Below are 15,188 nucleotides of genomic sequence, written 5' to 3'. Positions count from 1 at the left end.
AGGTGGCACAGCATGGGCTGCATGTTGTTCCAAATGGAAGAACTTGCCATTCATAGACACTGGGGGGAGCATCTCGTTTATAGGTCTCTCCAGAGGAACCTGAGCAGACATCTGTCCCCTGGAAGTAGTCGTACTTGATGGACCATGCCACGGATGTTGCTGCTAATGGTCGTGGAACTGCTGGAGAAGGACTGCCAATAGTGAAGGGCCTAGGGTAGGACCAGGTAGTAGAAGTTCATTCAGGATGTGACCTTTCCATGAGAAGGAACAGTTGAATACCACCAGGTTTTTCCCCCATTATGCTGAACCATATGATGTGGTATATACCATGCCTCTTCTGATTGGTCTGCCTTATCTTGGTCCTGCTTCACAGCATAGCCAGCCTAGACTACTTTGGTAATCAGCTGCTTGTTCTGGGCTCTTCTCCAATCCCATAATACATGGGAATAATACTGATAATACAGCCTCTTTTGGTGCCCAGAGCTGGGGCATTTACTTGATGATGCTTTCCATTCATATTTCATCCAGTTACTACTCTTCATTCATAATGGCTCTGGCAAAAACAGCGACTGTTTGTGCTGCTTGTGTGTGCCAATATACAGATCAACCATTGGTAACCACTTCAACCAAAAGCCAACACATTACAAACCCATCAGAAAGCAGAAGAAACCATGCTTTCTGTAATTTTTTTCTGCAGGTGCAAGTAGAAAAAAATGTTTTAGCGTAAAGCTTAAAGTGTAACCCTAGTCCAATGCAAATTTATAATTAAACCCACAAAAAAGACAAATGTTGATCAGCCTAAAACACTAAGAAAAACCAAAGCAATGCCCACACATACACTGTATGCCACTGGCTTGAAACTGCTGGAGTGGAAATACAGATATTGTATTGAACCGGCAGTGATCTAAAACATTCCCTGACCACCCAAAAAAGGTGGCCAGGTAGGGGCCCACTGAACACTTGTGCCCAAGAACCAACAACTTGATTATCCAGGCCTGGGACTTCACTGCCCAGTTTTCCCCCAGTAATTTAGTCATAAGCAATTTGACTAATGAGGACTCCCCAATCTCATTACCACACTAGCACTAACCCTTGAGCCATGTGTAAAAACAAATAAATCCCAGGAAAGTACAGCTTCAGGCAGCATTCCCAAAAGCTCATTTCCTCCATTGTCTAGGAGATATGTAACTCTGTTGCCAAGCATTACTACATTTACCAACATCAATGAAAGCCAAGTGAAGTTGTCAATCATGTCTTGACAAGTGGATTCATAAAGAGGTGCCCAGTACACTGGATGGGGTCAAGCTGCCACTTGCAGAAATATCCTTTGCATTAAAGGACAGCTAAGCTACTCCCTTCTCAGCCATCATTGATACTTAGCTTTGTTCAAAATTAAGGCCGTTTCTACAGTTTAGGAAACTTGCACTGGCAACTGCTTAGCCTTTTGCTACTTCCATCATACACCATTTCACCATCAGGTCAAACACTCGTTACACAGTATTCAAAGTCATCTTCAAAGTCATCTTTATTCCACAAGATTTACATTGCCCTGAAGCTGAGGTGGGTACATGTTTAAGGCCTCACGAAGATGACCTCTCCACTAGACACCACAGTCAATTTGTGAGAAGACCCCCGTCCTGCTGTGGCAACATCTCTTCCTGTGGGACAGAAAAGGAGTGAAATGAGTCCAAGCAGGGAGGGGGAACCCTACTCCCCACCACACAGATTCTACTTACTTTGCCTGGTGCACCTTGGTTCACAGGAGTCAGCTGCAGTTAACTGACACACAGATGTACTACAGTGGATGAACACCTGGAAAAGAGAACAAGAAACTGAGCAACAACCCCCTTGTCTTCATGAACAAGGTTATCAGAAGTGACACTACCTTCTCTTGCAAGGGAGCCATGGAGGCAGGATTCACAAATGTGAACATCTTCAGGACAAAGCGCTTGTAATGGCTGGGGAACTGAAGTCCCGACGACCCATCAACTGGAACGGGAGTAGTCAGGTAGTGGTCATGCTGGTATGGGCACCTGTGGGAAAACCCCAGGTCAACACTATGCCTGTATTAAAGCAGTAGACCAGGGGTACCCAATCCTAGTCCTGGAGCTCTCCCAGCATGCAGAGCTCATCTGTAACCCTGACCAACACAGCTGAGCCAGGTGACCAAGGGCTTCAATTGTGCTGGACCTGAACTCCCCAGGACCAGGTTTGAGCACCCCTGCACTGCATCCAACTCACCCATCCACCAGAAGGTCCCACTGAGGAGTGCTGAAGGGGTGAGAGGAAGAGGTTGCCCAGCAACGTCCCAAGACCAGCGCAATATTGGGATCCGTCCTCCCCAAGATGCGTACCTCAACATACACAGGCTCCCTCAGAACCTTAGTCACAGGATAGTCAGCATCACTGTAGTATGATGCATAGGCCGCTTGTGCTGTTGAGAATCACAATTCATTGTAAGCACCAGAGACGAGCCAAAAGCTCACAGCTGTCCAGACAGAAGTAGCTTACCTTGCACACAGCCCTTTGTGACACACTGACCACTGCCTAGTCTTAGTTCTACCCGGAGAGGTCCAGAAGCAGCTACAGGCATAGGAGGATTACTTGAGGAAAGCTGCACAGCCAGTGCTGCAACAGCTGCATCAGCATACCTACACTGGAAGTAAAGCCTGGCAAAGGGAGGGACACATTAGCAGAAGCCCTTGAACTACCTGAACATCTACTACGTGACTTGGGTTGCCACTCACTCATAGTGGCTGTCTCTTGTGATCGCACCAAGGGGTCCCACTTCAACTTCATAGGAGGAGGACATTTTGTTCTCATAGACCACATGGTCACCCAGCTCCTGGAGAAAGAACAAGCATAGCAGACATTGAGAGCACCAATACAAAACAAAGCCCCAACCACCTGAAAGCAGAACACCTCAGAAACCAACCATTGCTCTTGTGCCACAAGCAGTTACAGGAAACTGGTAGATAGCGAAGTCAGCATTGGAATCCACAGCACTGCAGGGGGCATCACTTCCTCCCAACAGGCTGATTGAATCCAGGCTAAGTCTGGGTAGTGTTGTATCCCTAGCCACCACCAACACAAACTGGCCATCTATTGTGCATTGGACAGTCACTAGAAACAAGAAGGGAAAAGATTTAGTAGTTTGCACTTTTGGCTACTAGAAATGAAGTCAAGATCACCCCATAAAGACAAACTCACCAGTTTTCCCATAGTAGCACTGCTGCCCATCAAAACAACAATTTATAGCAGCACACTGAGCAGTATCTATACCAGGTTCCCCACAAGGAACCCTGTCAACATCATCCACCCCACATTTCTCACGACCGATCACTGGTTTTTGAGGATCATGTGGCCCAGGAAACTGAGGGAGAGGCCGCTTTACTGCTTGTGGATTCCATGGAGATGCTATTACAAGGCCAAAACAGTTCAAGTGCACAAAAAGAGCTGCACAAGCTATACTAGCCCACATTTTTACCACAGTCTCCAAACTACTTGTGCCAACAATTAGCACTCCTCCCCCACATTTAGCTTTTTATTCTCTTTTCCCTCGTAATTGTGAAAAGCCCCTCCTCCCACTCTATTAGCCATCAATTACTTTCCAGCCCTGCTCAGTTATGACCTGCGTAGGTGCTGCGGACACCTTCCTGTGGTAATGTGGATTAAGATCATCCTCTTTGATTTTAGGCATAAAAATATGGTGCCTGCTTGTGACCAGGCTATGAGTGTCTGTTGTCATTTCTAAAATATGCTTTCATAAAAGCTTTCCCGCTATACATTTGATCTAATGTCACAAATGTTTATGTTTAGATCATATGTTGACACACTTTTGATTAATTTACCACTTGCTATCAGAAGTAATCAACAACACCAATTTTTAATTTCTGTGAAGAGACCTACAGAGATATATAAAAGTTATCGACCTTTGTGCAGAATCCAACACTGACGGACCCCACCTGATCCATCAAATTTTTGCCTTCAGAAGATCTAGGCTGAATCTCATATGGCATCCTACATCGTACTTAGTGCTATCTATAGGTCAAAAAAGTATGGTATATACACGCTCAGGCATAACATGTTTACCACCTCCTTGTTACTATTCTCCATGTCCATTTTATCAGCTCTGCTTACTATATAGGTGAGCTTTGTAGTTCTACAACTACAGAATGTAGTCTATCTGTTTCTCTGCATACTTCGTTAGCCCCCATTTACTCTGTTCTTCACTTGTCAGGACCTCTTGGGCCCTCATAGATCAGGTGCTATGTGGGTGCTGAATCATTCTCAGCACGGTAGTAACACTGATGTGGTGGTGGTCTGAGTGGAGCAGACACAGCAGTGCTGCTGGACTTTTTAAACACCTCAGTGTCACTGCTGGACTGAGAATAGTTCACCAACCAAAAATATCCAGCCAAAATCGTCCTGTGGGCAGCATACTGGGGGCAGCGACCTTTGACCACTGATGAAGGACTAGACGTTGACCAACACAAACTGCAGCAGCAGATAAGCTATCGCCTCTTACTTTACATCTACAAGGTGGACTGACAAGGTAGAAGAGCCCAATAGAGTGCACAGTGAGTGGACACAGTGTTTAAAAAATCCAACAGCACTGCTGTGTCTGATCCACTTGTATCAGTGCAACATAAACTAATTGTGCTGGGAATGATCCACCACCCAAATAATACCTGCTCTACCATTGAAAAAAACAAAAATCACATTCTTAAATCCGTATTTGATTCATATTGGTCCTTGCAGACCGTTATGGTATTAATACCTCATTATACAAGTTTGTCAATGCTAAGAATCATTGGTGGGCTCATCATTAGAGGGTTCTTGTTTTCTATTCTTGGTATCTACTGCTAGGTTGCAAGCCCATGTACCACCTCAAATAATAGGATTGTGCTGTTACGGGTGTGGAGGTTAAGTAAGTAGTATTTGATGAAGTTCCAGAAGTGATTATCTCTTATGACTCAACAGCTTGGAGTCATGACATACCACTTGTGGTAAGGAAATATCTCACCCACCCATAAGAAGACTGTTAGGGGTGACAGGGTTGGGGTCTCTTGTGTCTGAGGAGGGGTAACCAAGGCACTATGAGTTGAAAATAGTTTCAACCTCAATGAGAACTTTGCTCAGCACTTCATCCATGAAAGTTTGAGCTCCCAATGTAACCCAAAGGGCTGTTTTTAATTAACAGATTCCTCTTTCCCAACAACCTCTGAAATGTGGCGTATTTGGGGGTTTAAAGCTGAACCTGATTTGCTGACTAGAAATTCGAGATTGCAGATCTGGCTGAAAATTAGCAAAGGCTTCCTAAAGCCTTTTCTCTCCCACTCCTAATTTGGTGCCTTTTCATTCTCTTTTCCCTCTTAATTGTGAAAAGCCCCTCCTGCTACTACCATGGAGATACATAATGTGCCAGCCCTGTGCAGCTATGACCTGTTGTCACATTTTGTCAGACAACAATTAGCAAAGGACGTATTTTAAAGACCTCTTTAGTTATGGGTACTACACAGGTAATCAGTCAGTTTAGGGTGTGTCATTATCAAAATCATTCCAGTATCCTGTAAAAATCAGTCAGTGCTGACTGTTTGCTGCGTTCTCTGACCGGAAATATCGTCACTCTCCAGCTCTATCTTCAGAAAGTTTTGAAATAAGATACAAAAGCTATATTTTATCTTAGTTGACTTTTAACCTTGAACCAAGTACTATATTTGCATTTATTCATACTAGTCAATAAAAAACTACCAATGTTAACCTTCACTGAAAAAATCAAAGGTAATTTTAGTGAAATATTAACTGTATGCTTTGTCATCAGTTGACTGTCTTGAATTGAAATGAATTGTTTGAGTGAAACACAGATAGAATTTAACATTTATGCCAGAGGTGTTAATCCCATTAAGAAATGCTTAACTGCATTAAACCTTGCTATGTGTGAATGATACATGGCTGTATCTGTGTCTAATTATAAAAAATGCGTTCATTATATGATTTTATATTCCATCTTCAAAATAACAACATTGCTAGACGCTGCATAGTATGATAAGCTTCCCTGTCAATACTGTTGGTACTGTTTCCATATCACCACCTAGCCAGTACCTGAATTCATATTTGCTGCTGATTTACAACCTACACTACTAGTTATCAAATTGAGACACATCCGCTATTTTTGCATAGAGAGGCACAACCCGTATCTGGTGTTAACTGACATAACTGATCAATCAATAGTGTTATCTTATACCTGGCAACACAGCAATTTGAGGCATTCTTTATTTTATTTATTACTAGTCACTTGTCCACCCTGAAAGATACTGCTGTTTCCTACTGATCCTCCTCCTCCTCTGTGAATAAATTTTATGACAGCATCATAACAGCTGTCTGAATACTAGAAGTGGCTTCCATCTGTAGATACACCAGTGTATGCTACCAAGGAAGACTTCTGCAGATTTTATAGTGACATCATTGCAACAAGCCAAGAGAGTATAAACAAAAATCCAACTACTTCTAATTCCTGTGGGTTTCACCTCATCCACAATCTCTTATAATTATAAGATATAAATATAAATAATTACAATTCTTATATAGTGAATTATTAGTAGGTTACCTGTCTGAAAGGACCAAAAAGAATCAAATAATTGTTTAAAGATATTCTCAGTCCAGCAATGATACTGAGGTGTTTAAAAACTCCAGCAACACTACTGTGTTACTGCTGTACTGAGAATGATCCACCACCCTAAAAGTACATATATTTTAGAAATGACAAGAGACACTCATAGCCTGGTCACAAGCAGGATACCAGGTCCTATTTCTAGATCCATTCTTTTACTTCACACAGAACAGTAGACTCTCACTCCTGCTTTTGAGAAATAAAAAAGGGTTGGAATTTTTACAACCAGCACAGACAAAGAATTTGACTTTTCATGCCTAAAATCAAAGAGGATGATCTTAATCCACATTACCACAGGAAGGTATCTGCAGCACGTACGCAGGTCATAACTGTGCAGGGCTGGAAAGTAATTCATGGCTAATAGGGGTGGGAGGAGGGGCTTTTCACAATTACGAGGGAAAAGAGAATAAAAAGCTAAATGTGGGGGAAGGAATGCTATTTGTTGGCACAAGTAGTTTGGAGACTGTGGTAAAAATGTGGGCTAATATAGCTTGTGCAGCTCTTTTTGTGGACTTGAACTGTTCTGGCATTACAGTAGCTTCTCCATAGAATCCACAAGCAGTAAAGGGGCCTCTTCCTCAGTTTCCTGGGCCACATGATCCTCAAAAACCAGTGATCAGTCCTGAGAAATGTGGGGTGGATGATGTTGACAGGGTTCCTTGTGGGGAACCTGGTATAGATACTGCTCAGTGTGCTGCTATAAATTGTTGTTTTGATGGGCAGCAGTGCTACTATGGGAAAACTGGTGAGTTTGTCTTTATGGGGTGATCTTGACTTCATTTCTAGTAGCCAAAAGTGCAAACTACTAAATCTTTTCCCTTCTTGTTTCTAGTGACTGTCCAATGCACAATAGATGGCCAGTTTGTGTTGGTGGTGGCTAGGGATACAACACTACCCAGACTTAGCCTGGATTCAATCAGCCTGTTGGGAGGAAGTGATGCCCCCTGCAGTGCTGTGGATTCCAATGCTGACTTTGCTTTCTACCAGTTTCCTGTAACTGCTTGTGGCATAAGAGCAATGGTTGGTTTTTGAGGTGTTCTGCTTTCAGGTGGCTGGTGCTTTGTTTTGTAATGGTGCTCTCTATACTTGTTCTTTCTTTAGGAGCTGGGTGACCATGTGGTCTATGAGAATAAAATGTCCTCCTCCTATGAAGTTGAAGTGGGACCCCTTGGTGCGGTCACAAGAGACAGCCACTATGAGTGAGTGGCAACCCAAGTCACGTAGTAGATGTTAATTCAGGGGCTTCTGCTAATGTGTCCCTCCCTTTGCCAGGCTTTACTTCCAGTGTAGGTATGCTGATGCAGCTGTTGCAGCACTGGCTGTGCAGCTTTCCTCAAGTAATCCTCCTATGCCTGTAGCTGCATCTGGACCTCTCAGGGTAGAACTAAGACTAGGCAGTGGTCAGTGTGTCACAAAGGGCTGTGTGCAAGGTAAGCTACTTCTGTCTGGACAGCTGTGAGCTTTTGGCTCGTCTCTGGTGCTTACAATGAATTGTGATTCTCAACAGCACAAGCAGCCTATGCCTCATACTACAGTGATGCTGACTACCCTGTGACTAAGGTTCTGAGGGAGCCTGTGTATGTTGAGGTACGCATCTTGGGCAGGACGTATCCCAATATTGCGCTGGTCTTGGGATGTTGCTGGGCAACCTCTTCCTCTCACCCCTTCAGCACTCCTCAGTGGGACCTTCTGGTGGATGGGTGAGTTGGATGCAGTGCAGGGGTGCTCAAACCTGGTCCTGGGGAGTTCAGGTCCAGCACAATTGAAGGGGCCAACGAAGTATGCAGAGAAACAGATGGACTACATTCTGTAATTGTAGAACTGCAAAGTTAATCTATATAGTAACTTGAGCTGTTAAAATGGACAACAAGAATCAACAGAGATGGTGTGTATATAATACGATCAGGTATAAAATATTGACTTTTTTTTTTTTTTTTTTACCTGTAGAGTGCACTTTGTAGGATGCCATATGAGACAGTTTAGATTTTCTGAAGACAAAAATTAAAAGGATTTGTTGGGGTCCCTCAGTATTGCAGCCTGCACAAAGTTTGATAAGTTCTATATCTCTGTCTCTGCACAGAAATTATAAACTGTTTACTTCTGATAGCAAGTGGTAAATTGTCAACAAATGATCTAAACATACATTTGACATTAGATCAAATGTATTGTGGGAAAGCTCCAGGGCCAAAGAAATGGCCTGGGCCACTTGATCCTCAAAAACCAGTGATCAGTCCTGAGACATGTAGGGTGGATGATGTTGACAGGGTTCCTTTATCTAAGCTATGCTTGTTTCTCCAGCACCTTATACATCATACTACAATGATGCTGACTACCCTGTGACTAAGGTTCTGAGGGAACCTGTGTATGAAGTACATATCTTGGGGAGGACAGATCCCAATATTTCACTGGTCTTCGGACATTGCTGGGCAATCTCTTCCCCTGACCTCTTCAATATATTCCTCAGTGGGACCTTCTGGTAGATGGGTGAGTTGGATGCATTGCAGGGGGGCTCAATCCTGGTCTTAGAGTTCAGATCCTATGCAACTGAAGGCCTTGATTACCTGGCTAAGGTGTTTTTGGTTGTGGATACTGGTTTCATTAACTTTTTCCGCACCAGAAAGGCATCTTGCTGCCACAGGTAAGTCTCCTCATATGTCGGTTCTAGTGTAGAAGTGCTCGATTTAAATCCATAAATTGCACCACCTTAGCTTGAGTGAAGCTTATAGTATCATGAAATAAAATCTTGCTTTGAAATATTATTTAGTGCTGTGGGTTCTTTTCTTACATACAACAGTATGTCAAACTCAAGTCATATTTCAAAGAAGTCTGCCTTTACAAACATCTGTGAATGGGTTGTTCTAAAGAGCTGAATTCATGTGTTGTCTTTTAAAAGGATGCCAACACAAGTTTGTTAGTAAAATTCCCTTCTAGACATACTTTGATGGAATAAGGGGGGGGGGCGGGGGGGGGTGTGGAGTCTCAGACTTTATCTGGTAGTCTGACGATTGAGTCTAAATTTGGCAAATGCCAAGGGAAAGAACTTGCCCCAGGTGGAGGAGTTTAAGTATCTTAGGGTCTTGTTCACAAGTGATGGGATGAGGGATCGTGAGATCAGCCACAGGCTCGGACAGGCAGCAGCAGTAATGAGGTCACTCTACTGGACTGTAGTGGTGAAGAGGGAACTGAGCCAAAAGGCCAAGCTCTGTTTACCAGTCTGTCTACATCCCAACACTCACCTATGGTCATGAGCTGTGGGTAATGACCAAAAGAACGAGATTGCGGAAATTAGCTTTCTTTGTAGGGTGGCAGGCTACATTCCATTTGATAAATTGAAGTCTGCCATCGGGGAGGAGATTGGAGTAGAGCCTGCTGCTCCTCCGTATTGAGATGCCTCACATTAGGGGTGTAACAGACATGGCCTACAAGACCCTGGGGAGGGATTTTTATCTCCAAGTTGGCCTGGGAGCAGCTTGGGGTCCCTGTAAATGAGCTGGAGGAAGTTGCAGTGGACAGGGTCGTCTGGGATTCTCTGCTCTCTCAACTGCTACCTTGACCCTATCTGGACTGAGTGGTTAACGATGATGTATCACTGTATGCAAATGTAGCACAAGCTTAGAGTCCAAACTGGTTGATCAACCATAGAACTTGAGCTCCAGATGGAAGACCATCAATCTTGTTCAGAATCATAATCAAGCTTTATTGGCCAGGTATGCTTATGTATTCAAGGAATTTGGTTTTGGTTACAGGAGCTGCATGTTTCCTGGTTTTGGAGGCATACAGTTCTAGCAATGAACTCTCTGCAGATTTGATGATGCACTGTGGTCTGTAAGTCATAAATGCTGGCTGAGCTGCCCTACACTATGATGGACATGGTGATGACTGACTCTGTGATAGCTGTCTAAAATGGCACCATCAGCTCCTGGTGCAGGTTGAAGTTCCTCAGCTGACATAGGACCTATATCCTCTGCTGGGCTCTCTTGATGATTGCGCCGGTTGTTGCAGGACTCCACTGCCATCAGTTCTGCTAAGGATAGTGTGTGATGGCGGGGCTGGAGGGCTCCTGCTGATATCCACTGTTTTCGCTGTGTTCAGCACAAGGACAACCTGAGAATTTTTGTCTATGTTCCTGGGTGTTCAAGCTGTTGGAGAATAAGCTGGAGTCCTAATGTTTGTGTCGTCCACTTCCCCATTTGCTCAGTATGCCAACTGCAGGGGGTCTAGTAGAGGATCTCTGATTCTTCAGATGGGAGAGCACCAGACTCTTAAAGGATTTCATGAGTACAGAGGTCAATGCAACAGGTCGTCATTCAATCCTGCATTGGTTGCTTTCTTGGGAACTGGTATTATGATGTGTGAAGCAGGAAGGTACAACACACAGCTCCAGTGATATTAAAGTGCATTGTAAGGAGCTCCTTACAGTGTTGCCATCTGGGCTCATAAATTCATAAGTTCTCACTGCAGTCTTAAGGTTACATCAATACCTTGGTTTTGATATTACATCAAAAGGTAATGTTCATAACATTTGTCTCTGTTCTGCTGTATTTTCTCAATTTACCTAAACCTAACAAATGGAAATACATGGTAGTCGCAATCTGTTAACTTTGTTTACTGTCAATCAACTCTAATTAGATTTCATTGATTTTTATAGATGTGCATCCTGTGTGCTAGAAAAGGTATGTGTGAGACTTGTAAACTGTGACAAAGCAGAGGTTGGCTTCTTAATTTTGTTTTGCCTCAAGTGTGGCAGCAGTTCCACTGATGTACAGCTGGCAGAATTTAATTGCTGCATCACGTAGAGGGGTGTGTGAATGTGTTGAGTGCTGTTTAAAGGTGTAATTCATGCATTTGTGAAAGTAATGCTCTGTAGTGTTTATCTTTCCATACTGGTTTAAAAGTATGCTTCTTTTACTTAAGCCAATGTCAATTTTATAATCTTTAACAGAGGAAAAAATGGATTACCCCTGTTTTCTTGGTCATTTTAAAGCAAAAAATACTTTACATACATTAGGGTTGATTTCAGCTTTTCTAAAATTGCCTTGGCTACCCCATGACCACCCTATTAACAGTCCTAGAATCACTGCTATGTGGGCATTAGTCTTGCCTGAAAATCTGTGCAGATCAACTAAACTTCAAAGCTCTAACAGATCACTCACTCTATAGTTCCAACTTGCTTCAATTGCTTGGGATGATGTTGGGCTATGATAATGAATCACCAGAATGATATTTCACCTCTTACTTCCATGGATACTTTTGACAGACGACATGTGGGTGTGATCCCCATTGCAGGTACCTGTAAGAGAGGTGACAATGTTAATTATGGCCATTGAACTGTATGTATGTATTAACTATTGTTCCTGTGCAATATTTGCATTTCAAATCAAGGCACTACAGGACCAGAGCAAAGTAGACCTAGTATGCAGCATTTAGTGCCCTGTAAGAGTAACTTGGAGGGTTGAGGCTTTAAGAAAAAAGAAATTTGGGTTAAAAATTACAGCAAGAAGTGGTGGGTGAACCATGCACAATCCTTGGGCCACAACTAGCTTTTCAACTTGCACAGGCTTAGAGCAAGACTTAAGTAGAACCTGACAACTACCCTAGATGTATAGACATGGATACATTTGTTAGCATTAAAACAGGGGCAATGTCCTAAGAAACCTGTGGAAAATACCACCACTTAAATCTTAAGCTGCTTAAGAAACCCTTCTTCCTAAAGCCAGTGGTTCTTAATTCTGCATGTCAGGGGTCTGATTTAGATGAACATTATACTTTCTCAAGTGCCATCAGAGTTAAACCATGTGTCAGGGCCAGGAATAAAAGCCACTGACTTGCTGGATGTCAGCATTAGGGAGAGAACCAAGGGTTTAAAAGAAAATCTGCTAGATGACATTTCAAACAGTTTATTAAATGATTCTAAATGACATCAAGGCTCAGCTGGAGCAGATTAGGGCTTCCTGGTAAAGATGACCTCGCCACTGGACACTATGACTGAATCATGAGGGGATTTCCAATCAGCTGCAGCAACATCTCTCCCTGGATAGAAGAGAAGGTTCATAAAAGCAGCCACTTGGAGAACCAACAAGTGAGAAACAAGTATTCTACCTACTGTGTCTGGTGCATCTTGGCTCACAGGCATCAAATAGAGTTGGTTGACATACAGCTGCACTACAATGAATGTAGACCTGGGAAAGGCAAAAAACACCAAGCAGCCAACCAGTCAGGCAAGGAACACTGTTTGCAAAAAGGAAATAAAGTCAAAATGTTACCCTTTCTTGCAAGGGAGCCCAGAAGGTAGAATCCACAAACGTGAACATCTTCAGGACAAAGCGCTTGTAATGGCTGGGGAACTGAAGTCCAGACAACCCATCAACTGGAATGAGAGTAGTCAGGTAGCGGTCATGCTGGTATGGGCACCTGTGGAAAACCCCAGGTCAACACTATGCCTGTATTAAAGCAGTAGACCAGGGGTACCCAATCCTAGTCCTGGAGCTCTCCCAGCATGCAGAGCTCATCTGTAACCCTGACCAATACAGCTGAGCCAGGTAATCAAGGGCTTCATTTGTGCTGGACCTGAACTCCCCAGGACCAGGTTTGAGCACCCCTGCACTGCATCCAACTCACCCATCCACCAGAAGGTCCCACTGAGGAGTGCTGAAGGGGTGAGAGGAAGAGGTTGCCCAGCAACGTCCCAAGACCAGCGCAATATTGGGATCCGTCCTCCCCAAGATGCGTACCTCAACATACACAGGCTCCCTCAGAACCTTAGTCACAGGGTAGTCAGCATCACTGTAGTATGATGCATAGGCTGCTTGTGCTGTTGAGAATCACAATTCATTGTAAGCACCAGAGACGAGCCAAAAGCTCACAGCTGTCCAGACAGAAGTAGCTTACCTTGCACACAGCCCTTTGTGACACACTGACCACTGCCTAGTCTTAGTTCTACCCTGAGAGGTCCAGAAGCAGCTACAGGCATAGGAGGATTACTTGAGGAAAGCTGCACAGCCAGTGCTGCAACAGCTGCATCAGCATACCTACACTGGAAGTAAAGCCTGGCAAAGGAAGTTGTGAGCTGTAAAAACCTCAGATATGCACTCCACTCATCTGCAAAGGGCTTTACAGATGCAAGTTGTCATTCCAAATAAGAAGGAGCACACCCAGTTCCACTCCTCAAACAATTCCTGCTTTGTTAGAAAGAAAAGCAACAGCCACAGCTTTTCATAGGCAAAAACCAACATTCTTGCTATTAATGAAAAATCCATGTGATTCAGGGTTGCCACTCACTCATAGTGGCTGTCTCTTGTGATCGCACCAAGGGGTCCCACTTCAACTTCATAGGAGGAGGACATTTTGTTCTCATAGACCACATGGTCACCTAGATGCTAGAGAGAATGAGTACAAATCACACATTTTAGGAGCACCAATACAAGACAAGAACACCTACCTGAAGTTGAAGACCTCAAACCAACCATTGCTCTTGTGCCACAAGCAGTTACAGGAAACTGGTAGATAGCAAAGTCAGCATTGGAATCCACAGCACTGCAGGGGGCATCACTTCCTCCCAACAGGAAGATTGAATCCAGGCTCAGTCTGGGTAGTGTTGTATCCCTGGCCACTACCAACACAAACTGGCCATCTATTGTGCACTGGACAGTCACTAGAAACAAGAGCAAAAGTTAGAATAGCTTGCCATTTTAGCCACAAAAGATCAGGCCCATCACAAACTTACCAGTTTTCCCATAGTAACACTGCAGCCCATCAAAACAGCAGTTTATAGCACCACACAGAGCAGCATCTATACCAGGTTCCCCACAAAGAACCTGGTCAACATCATCCACTCTGCATTTAGCAGAGGTCTCTACAGGCTTTGAGTCATAGATATCATAGATCTCACGATGATGTGGACCAGGAACTTCTGGTAATTGAGGTTGCTTTGCAGTTTGTGGACTCCATGAATATGCTGCTGTAATGCTTAAACAGTTTAAATGCACAAAAAGAGCTAGAATTGCTACAGTAACCCACATATTTACCACAGTGCCCATACAACACATGCCAACAAGTAGGTTTTGGTCCTGATGTGTATCTATTTATTGTGCCTTCGCAGCTTATTGCAAAATGACCCTCCTCCTACTATATTAGCTGTCAATGAGGTTCCAGCCCAGTGCAATCATGACCGCTCCCATGGATCTGCCAGGGATAAAAGGTAGGCGCACTCAAGTCAAACACAAATGAAAACACAGTAAGCATGAATTGACTGCAACATTAAATTTTATGAAATTAATGCAACATGTAGCTACTTTAATACATAGACATTTTGGTCTGGAGTTTTTATTTTAAAAATCTTTGCAATTATAGCCCAGATGATTAGGAACAGCTCACTACTGGGCCCAGTTTTCCAAATGCATCTTAGTGAAAGATCACCTCAACTGGCCACAAAAGATCAGGCCCATCACAATCTTACCAGTTTTCCCATAGTAACACTGCAGCACTGCAGAGAGAATTTTCAGAGAGCTGCTCACTC

The 15,188-nt window shown here is 43.5% G+C and overlaps 3 protein-coding genes across 3 annotated transcripts; 1 reads left to right on the top strand and 2 right to left on the bottom strand.

The window, feature by feature from the left end:
• Positions 1–1,500: 1,500 nt before the first annotated feature.
• Positions 1,501–3,522, bottom strand: LOC108429366 (zona pellucida sperm-binding protein 4-like). Its single transcript, XM_017701059.2, has 8 exons — positions 3,211–3,522; positions 2,936–3,123; positions 2,748–2,845; positions 2,512–2,669; positions 2,242–2,434; positions 1,886–2,033; positions 1,737–1,812; positions 1,501–1,658 (listed from the first exon to the last, which is right to left on the bottom strand). Exons 1-8 carry the CDS (start codon positions 3,479–3,481, stop codon positions 1,573–1,575), a joined length of 1,218 nt encoding a protein of 405 aa, XP_017556548.1. The 5' UTR covers positions 3,482–3,522; the 3' UTR covers positions 1,501–1,572.
• A 1,985-nt stretch (positions 3,523–5,507) lies between these two features.
• On the top strand, positions 5,508–8,700 carry LOC108429311 (zona pellucida sperm-binding protein 4-like). Its single transcript, XM_017700983.2, has 6 exons — positions 5,508–5,522; positions 7,223–7,418; positions 7,506–7,693; positions 7,775–7,872; positions 7,946–8,103; positions 8,181–8,700. The coding sequence occupies exons 1-6, from the start codon at positions 5,508–5,510 to the stop codon at positions 8,375–8,377; spliced, it is 852 nt and encodes a 283-aa protein (XP_017556472.1). The 3' UTR covers positions 8,378–8,700.
• Positions 8,701–12,554: 3,854 nt separating this feature from the next.
• On the bottom strand, positions 12,555–14,749 carry LOC108429324 (zona pellucida sperm-binding protein 4-like). The gene is made up of 8 exons (XM_017700994.1): positions 14,397–14,749; positions 14,137–14,324; positions 13,952–14,049; positions 13,562–13,719; positions 13,292–13,484; positions 12,937–13,084; positions 12,777–12,852; positions 12,555–12,703 (listed from the first exon to the last, which is right to left on the bottom strand). Exons 1-8 carry the CDS (start codon positions 14,716–14,718, stop codon positions 12,615–12,617), a joined length of 1,272 nt encoding a protein of 423 aa, XP_017556483.1. The 5' UTR covers positions 14,719–14,749; the 3' UTR covers positions 12,555–12,614.
• Between the last annotated feature and the right edge of the window lie 439 nt (positions 14,750–15,188).

The sequence above is a fragment of the Pygocentrus nattereri genome, chromosome 4 (genome assembly GCF_015220715.1).
Source record: "Pygocentrus nattereri isolate fPygNat1 chromosome 4, fPygNat1.pri, whole genome shotgun sequence".
Lineage (NCBI taxonomy): Eukaryota > Metazoa > Chordata > Actinopteri > Characiformes > Serrasalmidae > Pygocentrus > Pygocentrus nattereri.
Note: the sequence above shows the minus strand (reverse complement) of the source record. Positions and strands in the feature narration are given on the sequence as shown.

Coding starts and splice junctions, on each gene's coding strand:
- LOC108429324 (XM_017700994.1), bottom strand. CDS start 14,718: ATGTGTTGTATGGGCACTGTGGTAAATATGTGGGTTACTGTAGCAATT. Junction 14,050..14,136: donor CTTGTGGCACAAGAGCAATG/GTTGGTTTGAGG, acceptor CATTCTCTCTAG/CATCTAGGTGACCATGTGGT. Junction 12,704..12,776: donor GCCAAGATGCACCAGACACA/GTAGGTAGAATA, acceptor TCTTCTATCCAG/GGAGAGATGTTGCTGCAGCT.
- LOC108429366 (XM_017701059.2), bottom strand. CDS start 3,481: ATGTGGGCTAGTATAGCTTGTGCAGCTCTTTTTGTGCACTTGAACTGT. Junction 2,846..2,935: donor CTTGTGGCACAAGAGCAATG/GTTGGTTTCTGA, acceptor TTCTTTCTCCAG/GAGCTGGGTGACCATGTGGT. Junction 2,670..2,747: donor ACAAGAGACAGCCACTATGA/GTGAGTGGCAAC, acceptor TCCCTTTGCCAG/GCTTTACTTCCAGTGTAGGT.
- LOC108429311 (XM_017700983.2), top strand. Junction 7,873..7,945: donor ACAAGAGACAGCCACTATGA/GTGAGTGGCAAC, acceptor TCCCTTTGCCAG/GCTTTACTTCCAGTGTAGGT. Junction 8,104..8,180: donor CACAAAGGGCTGTGTGCAAG/GTAAGCTACTTC, acceptor GATTCTCAACAG/CACAAGCAGCCTATGCCTCA.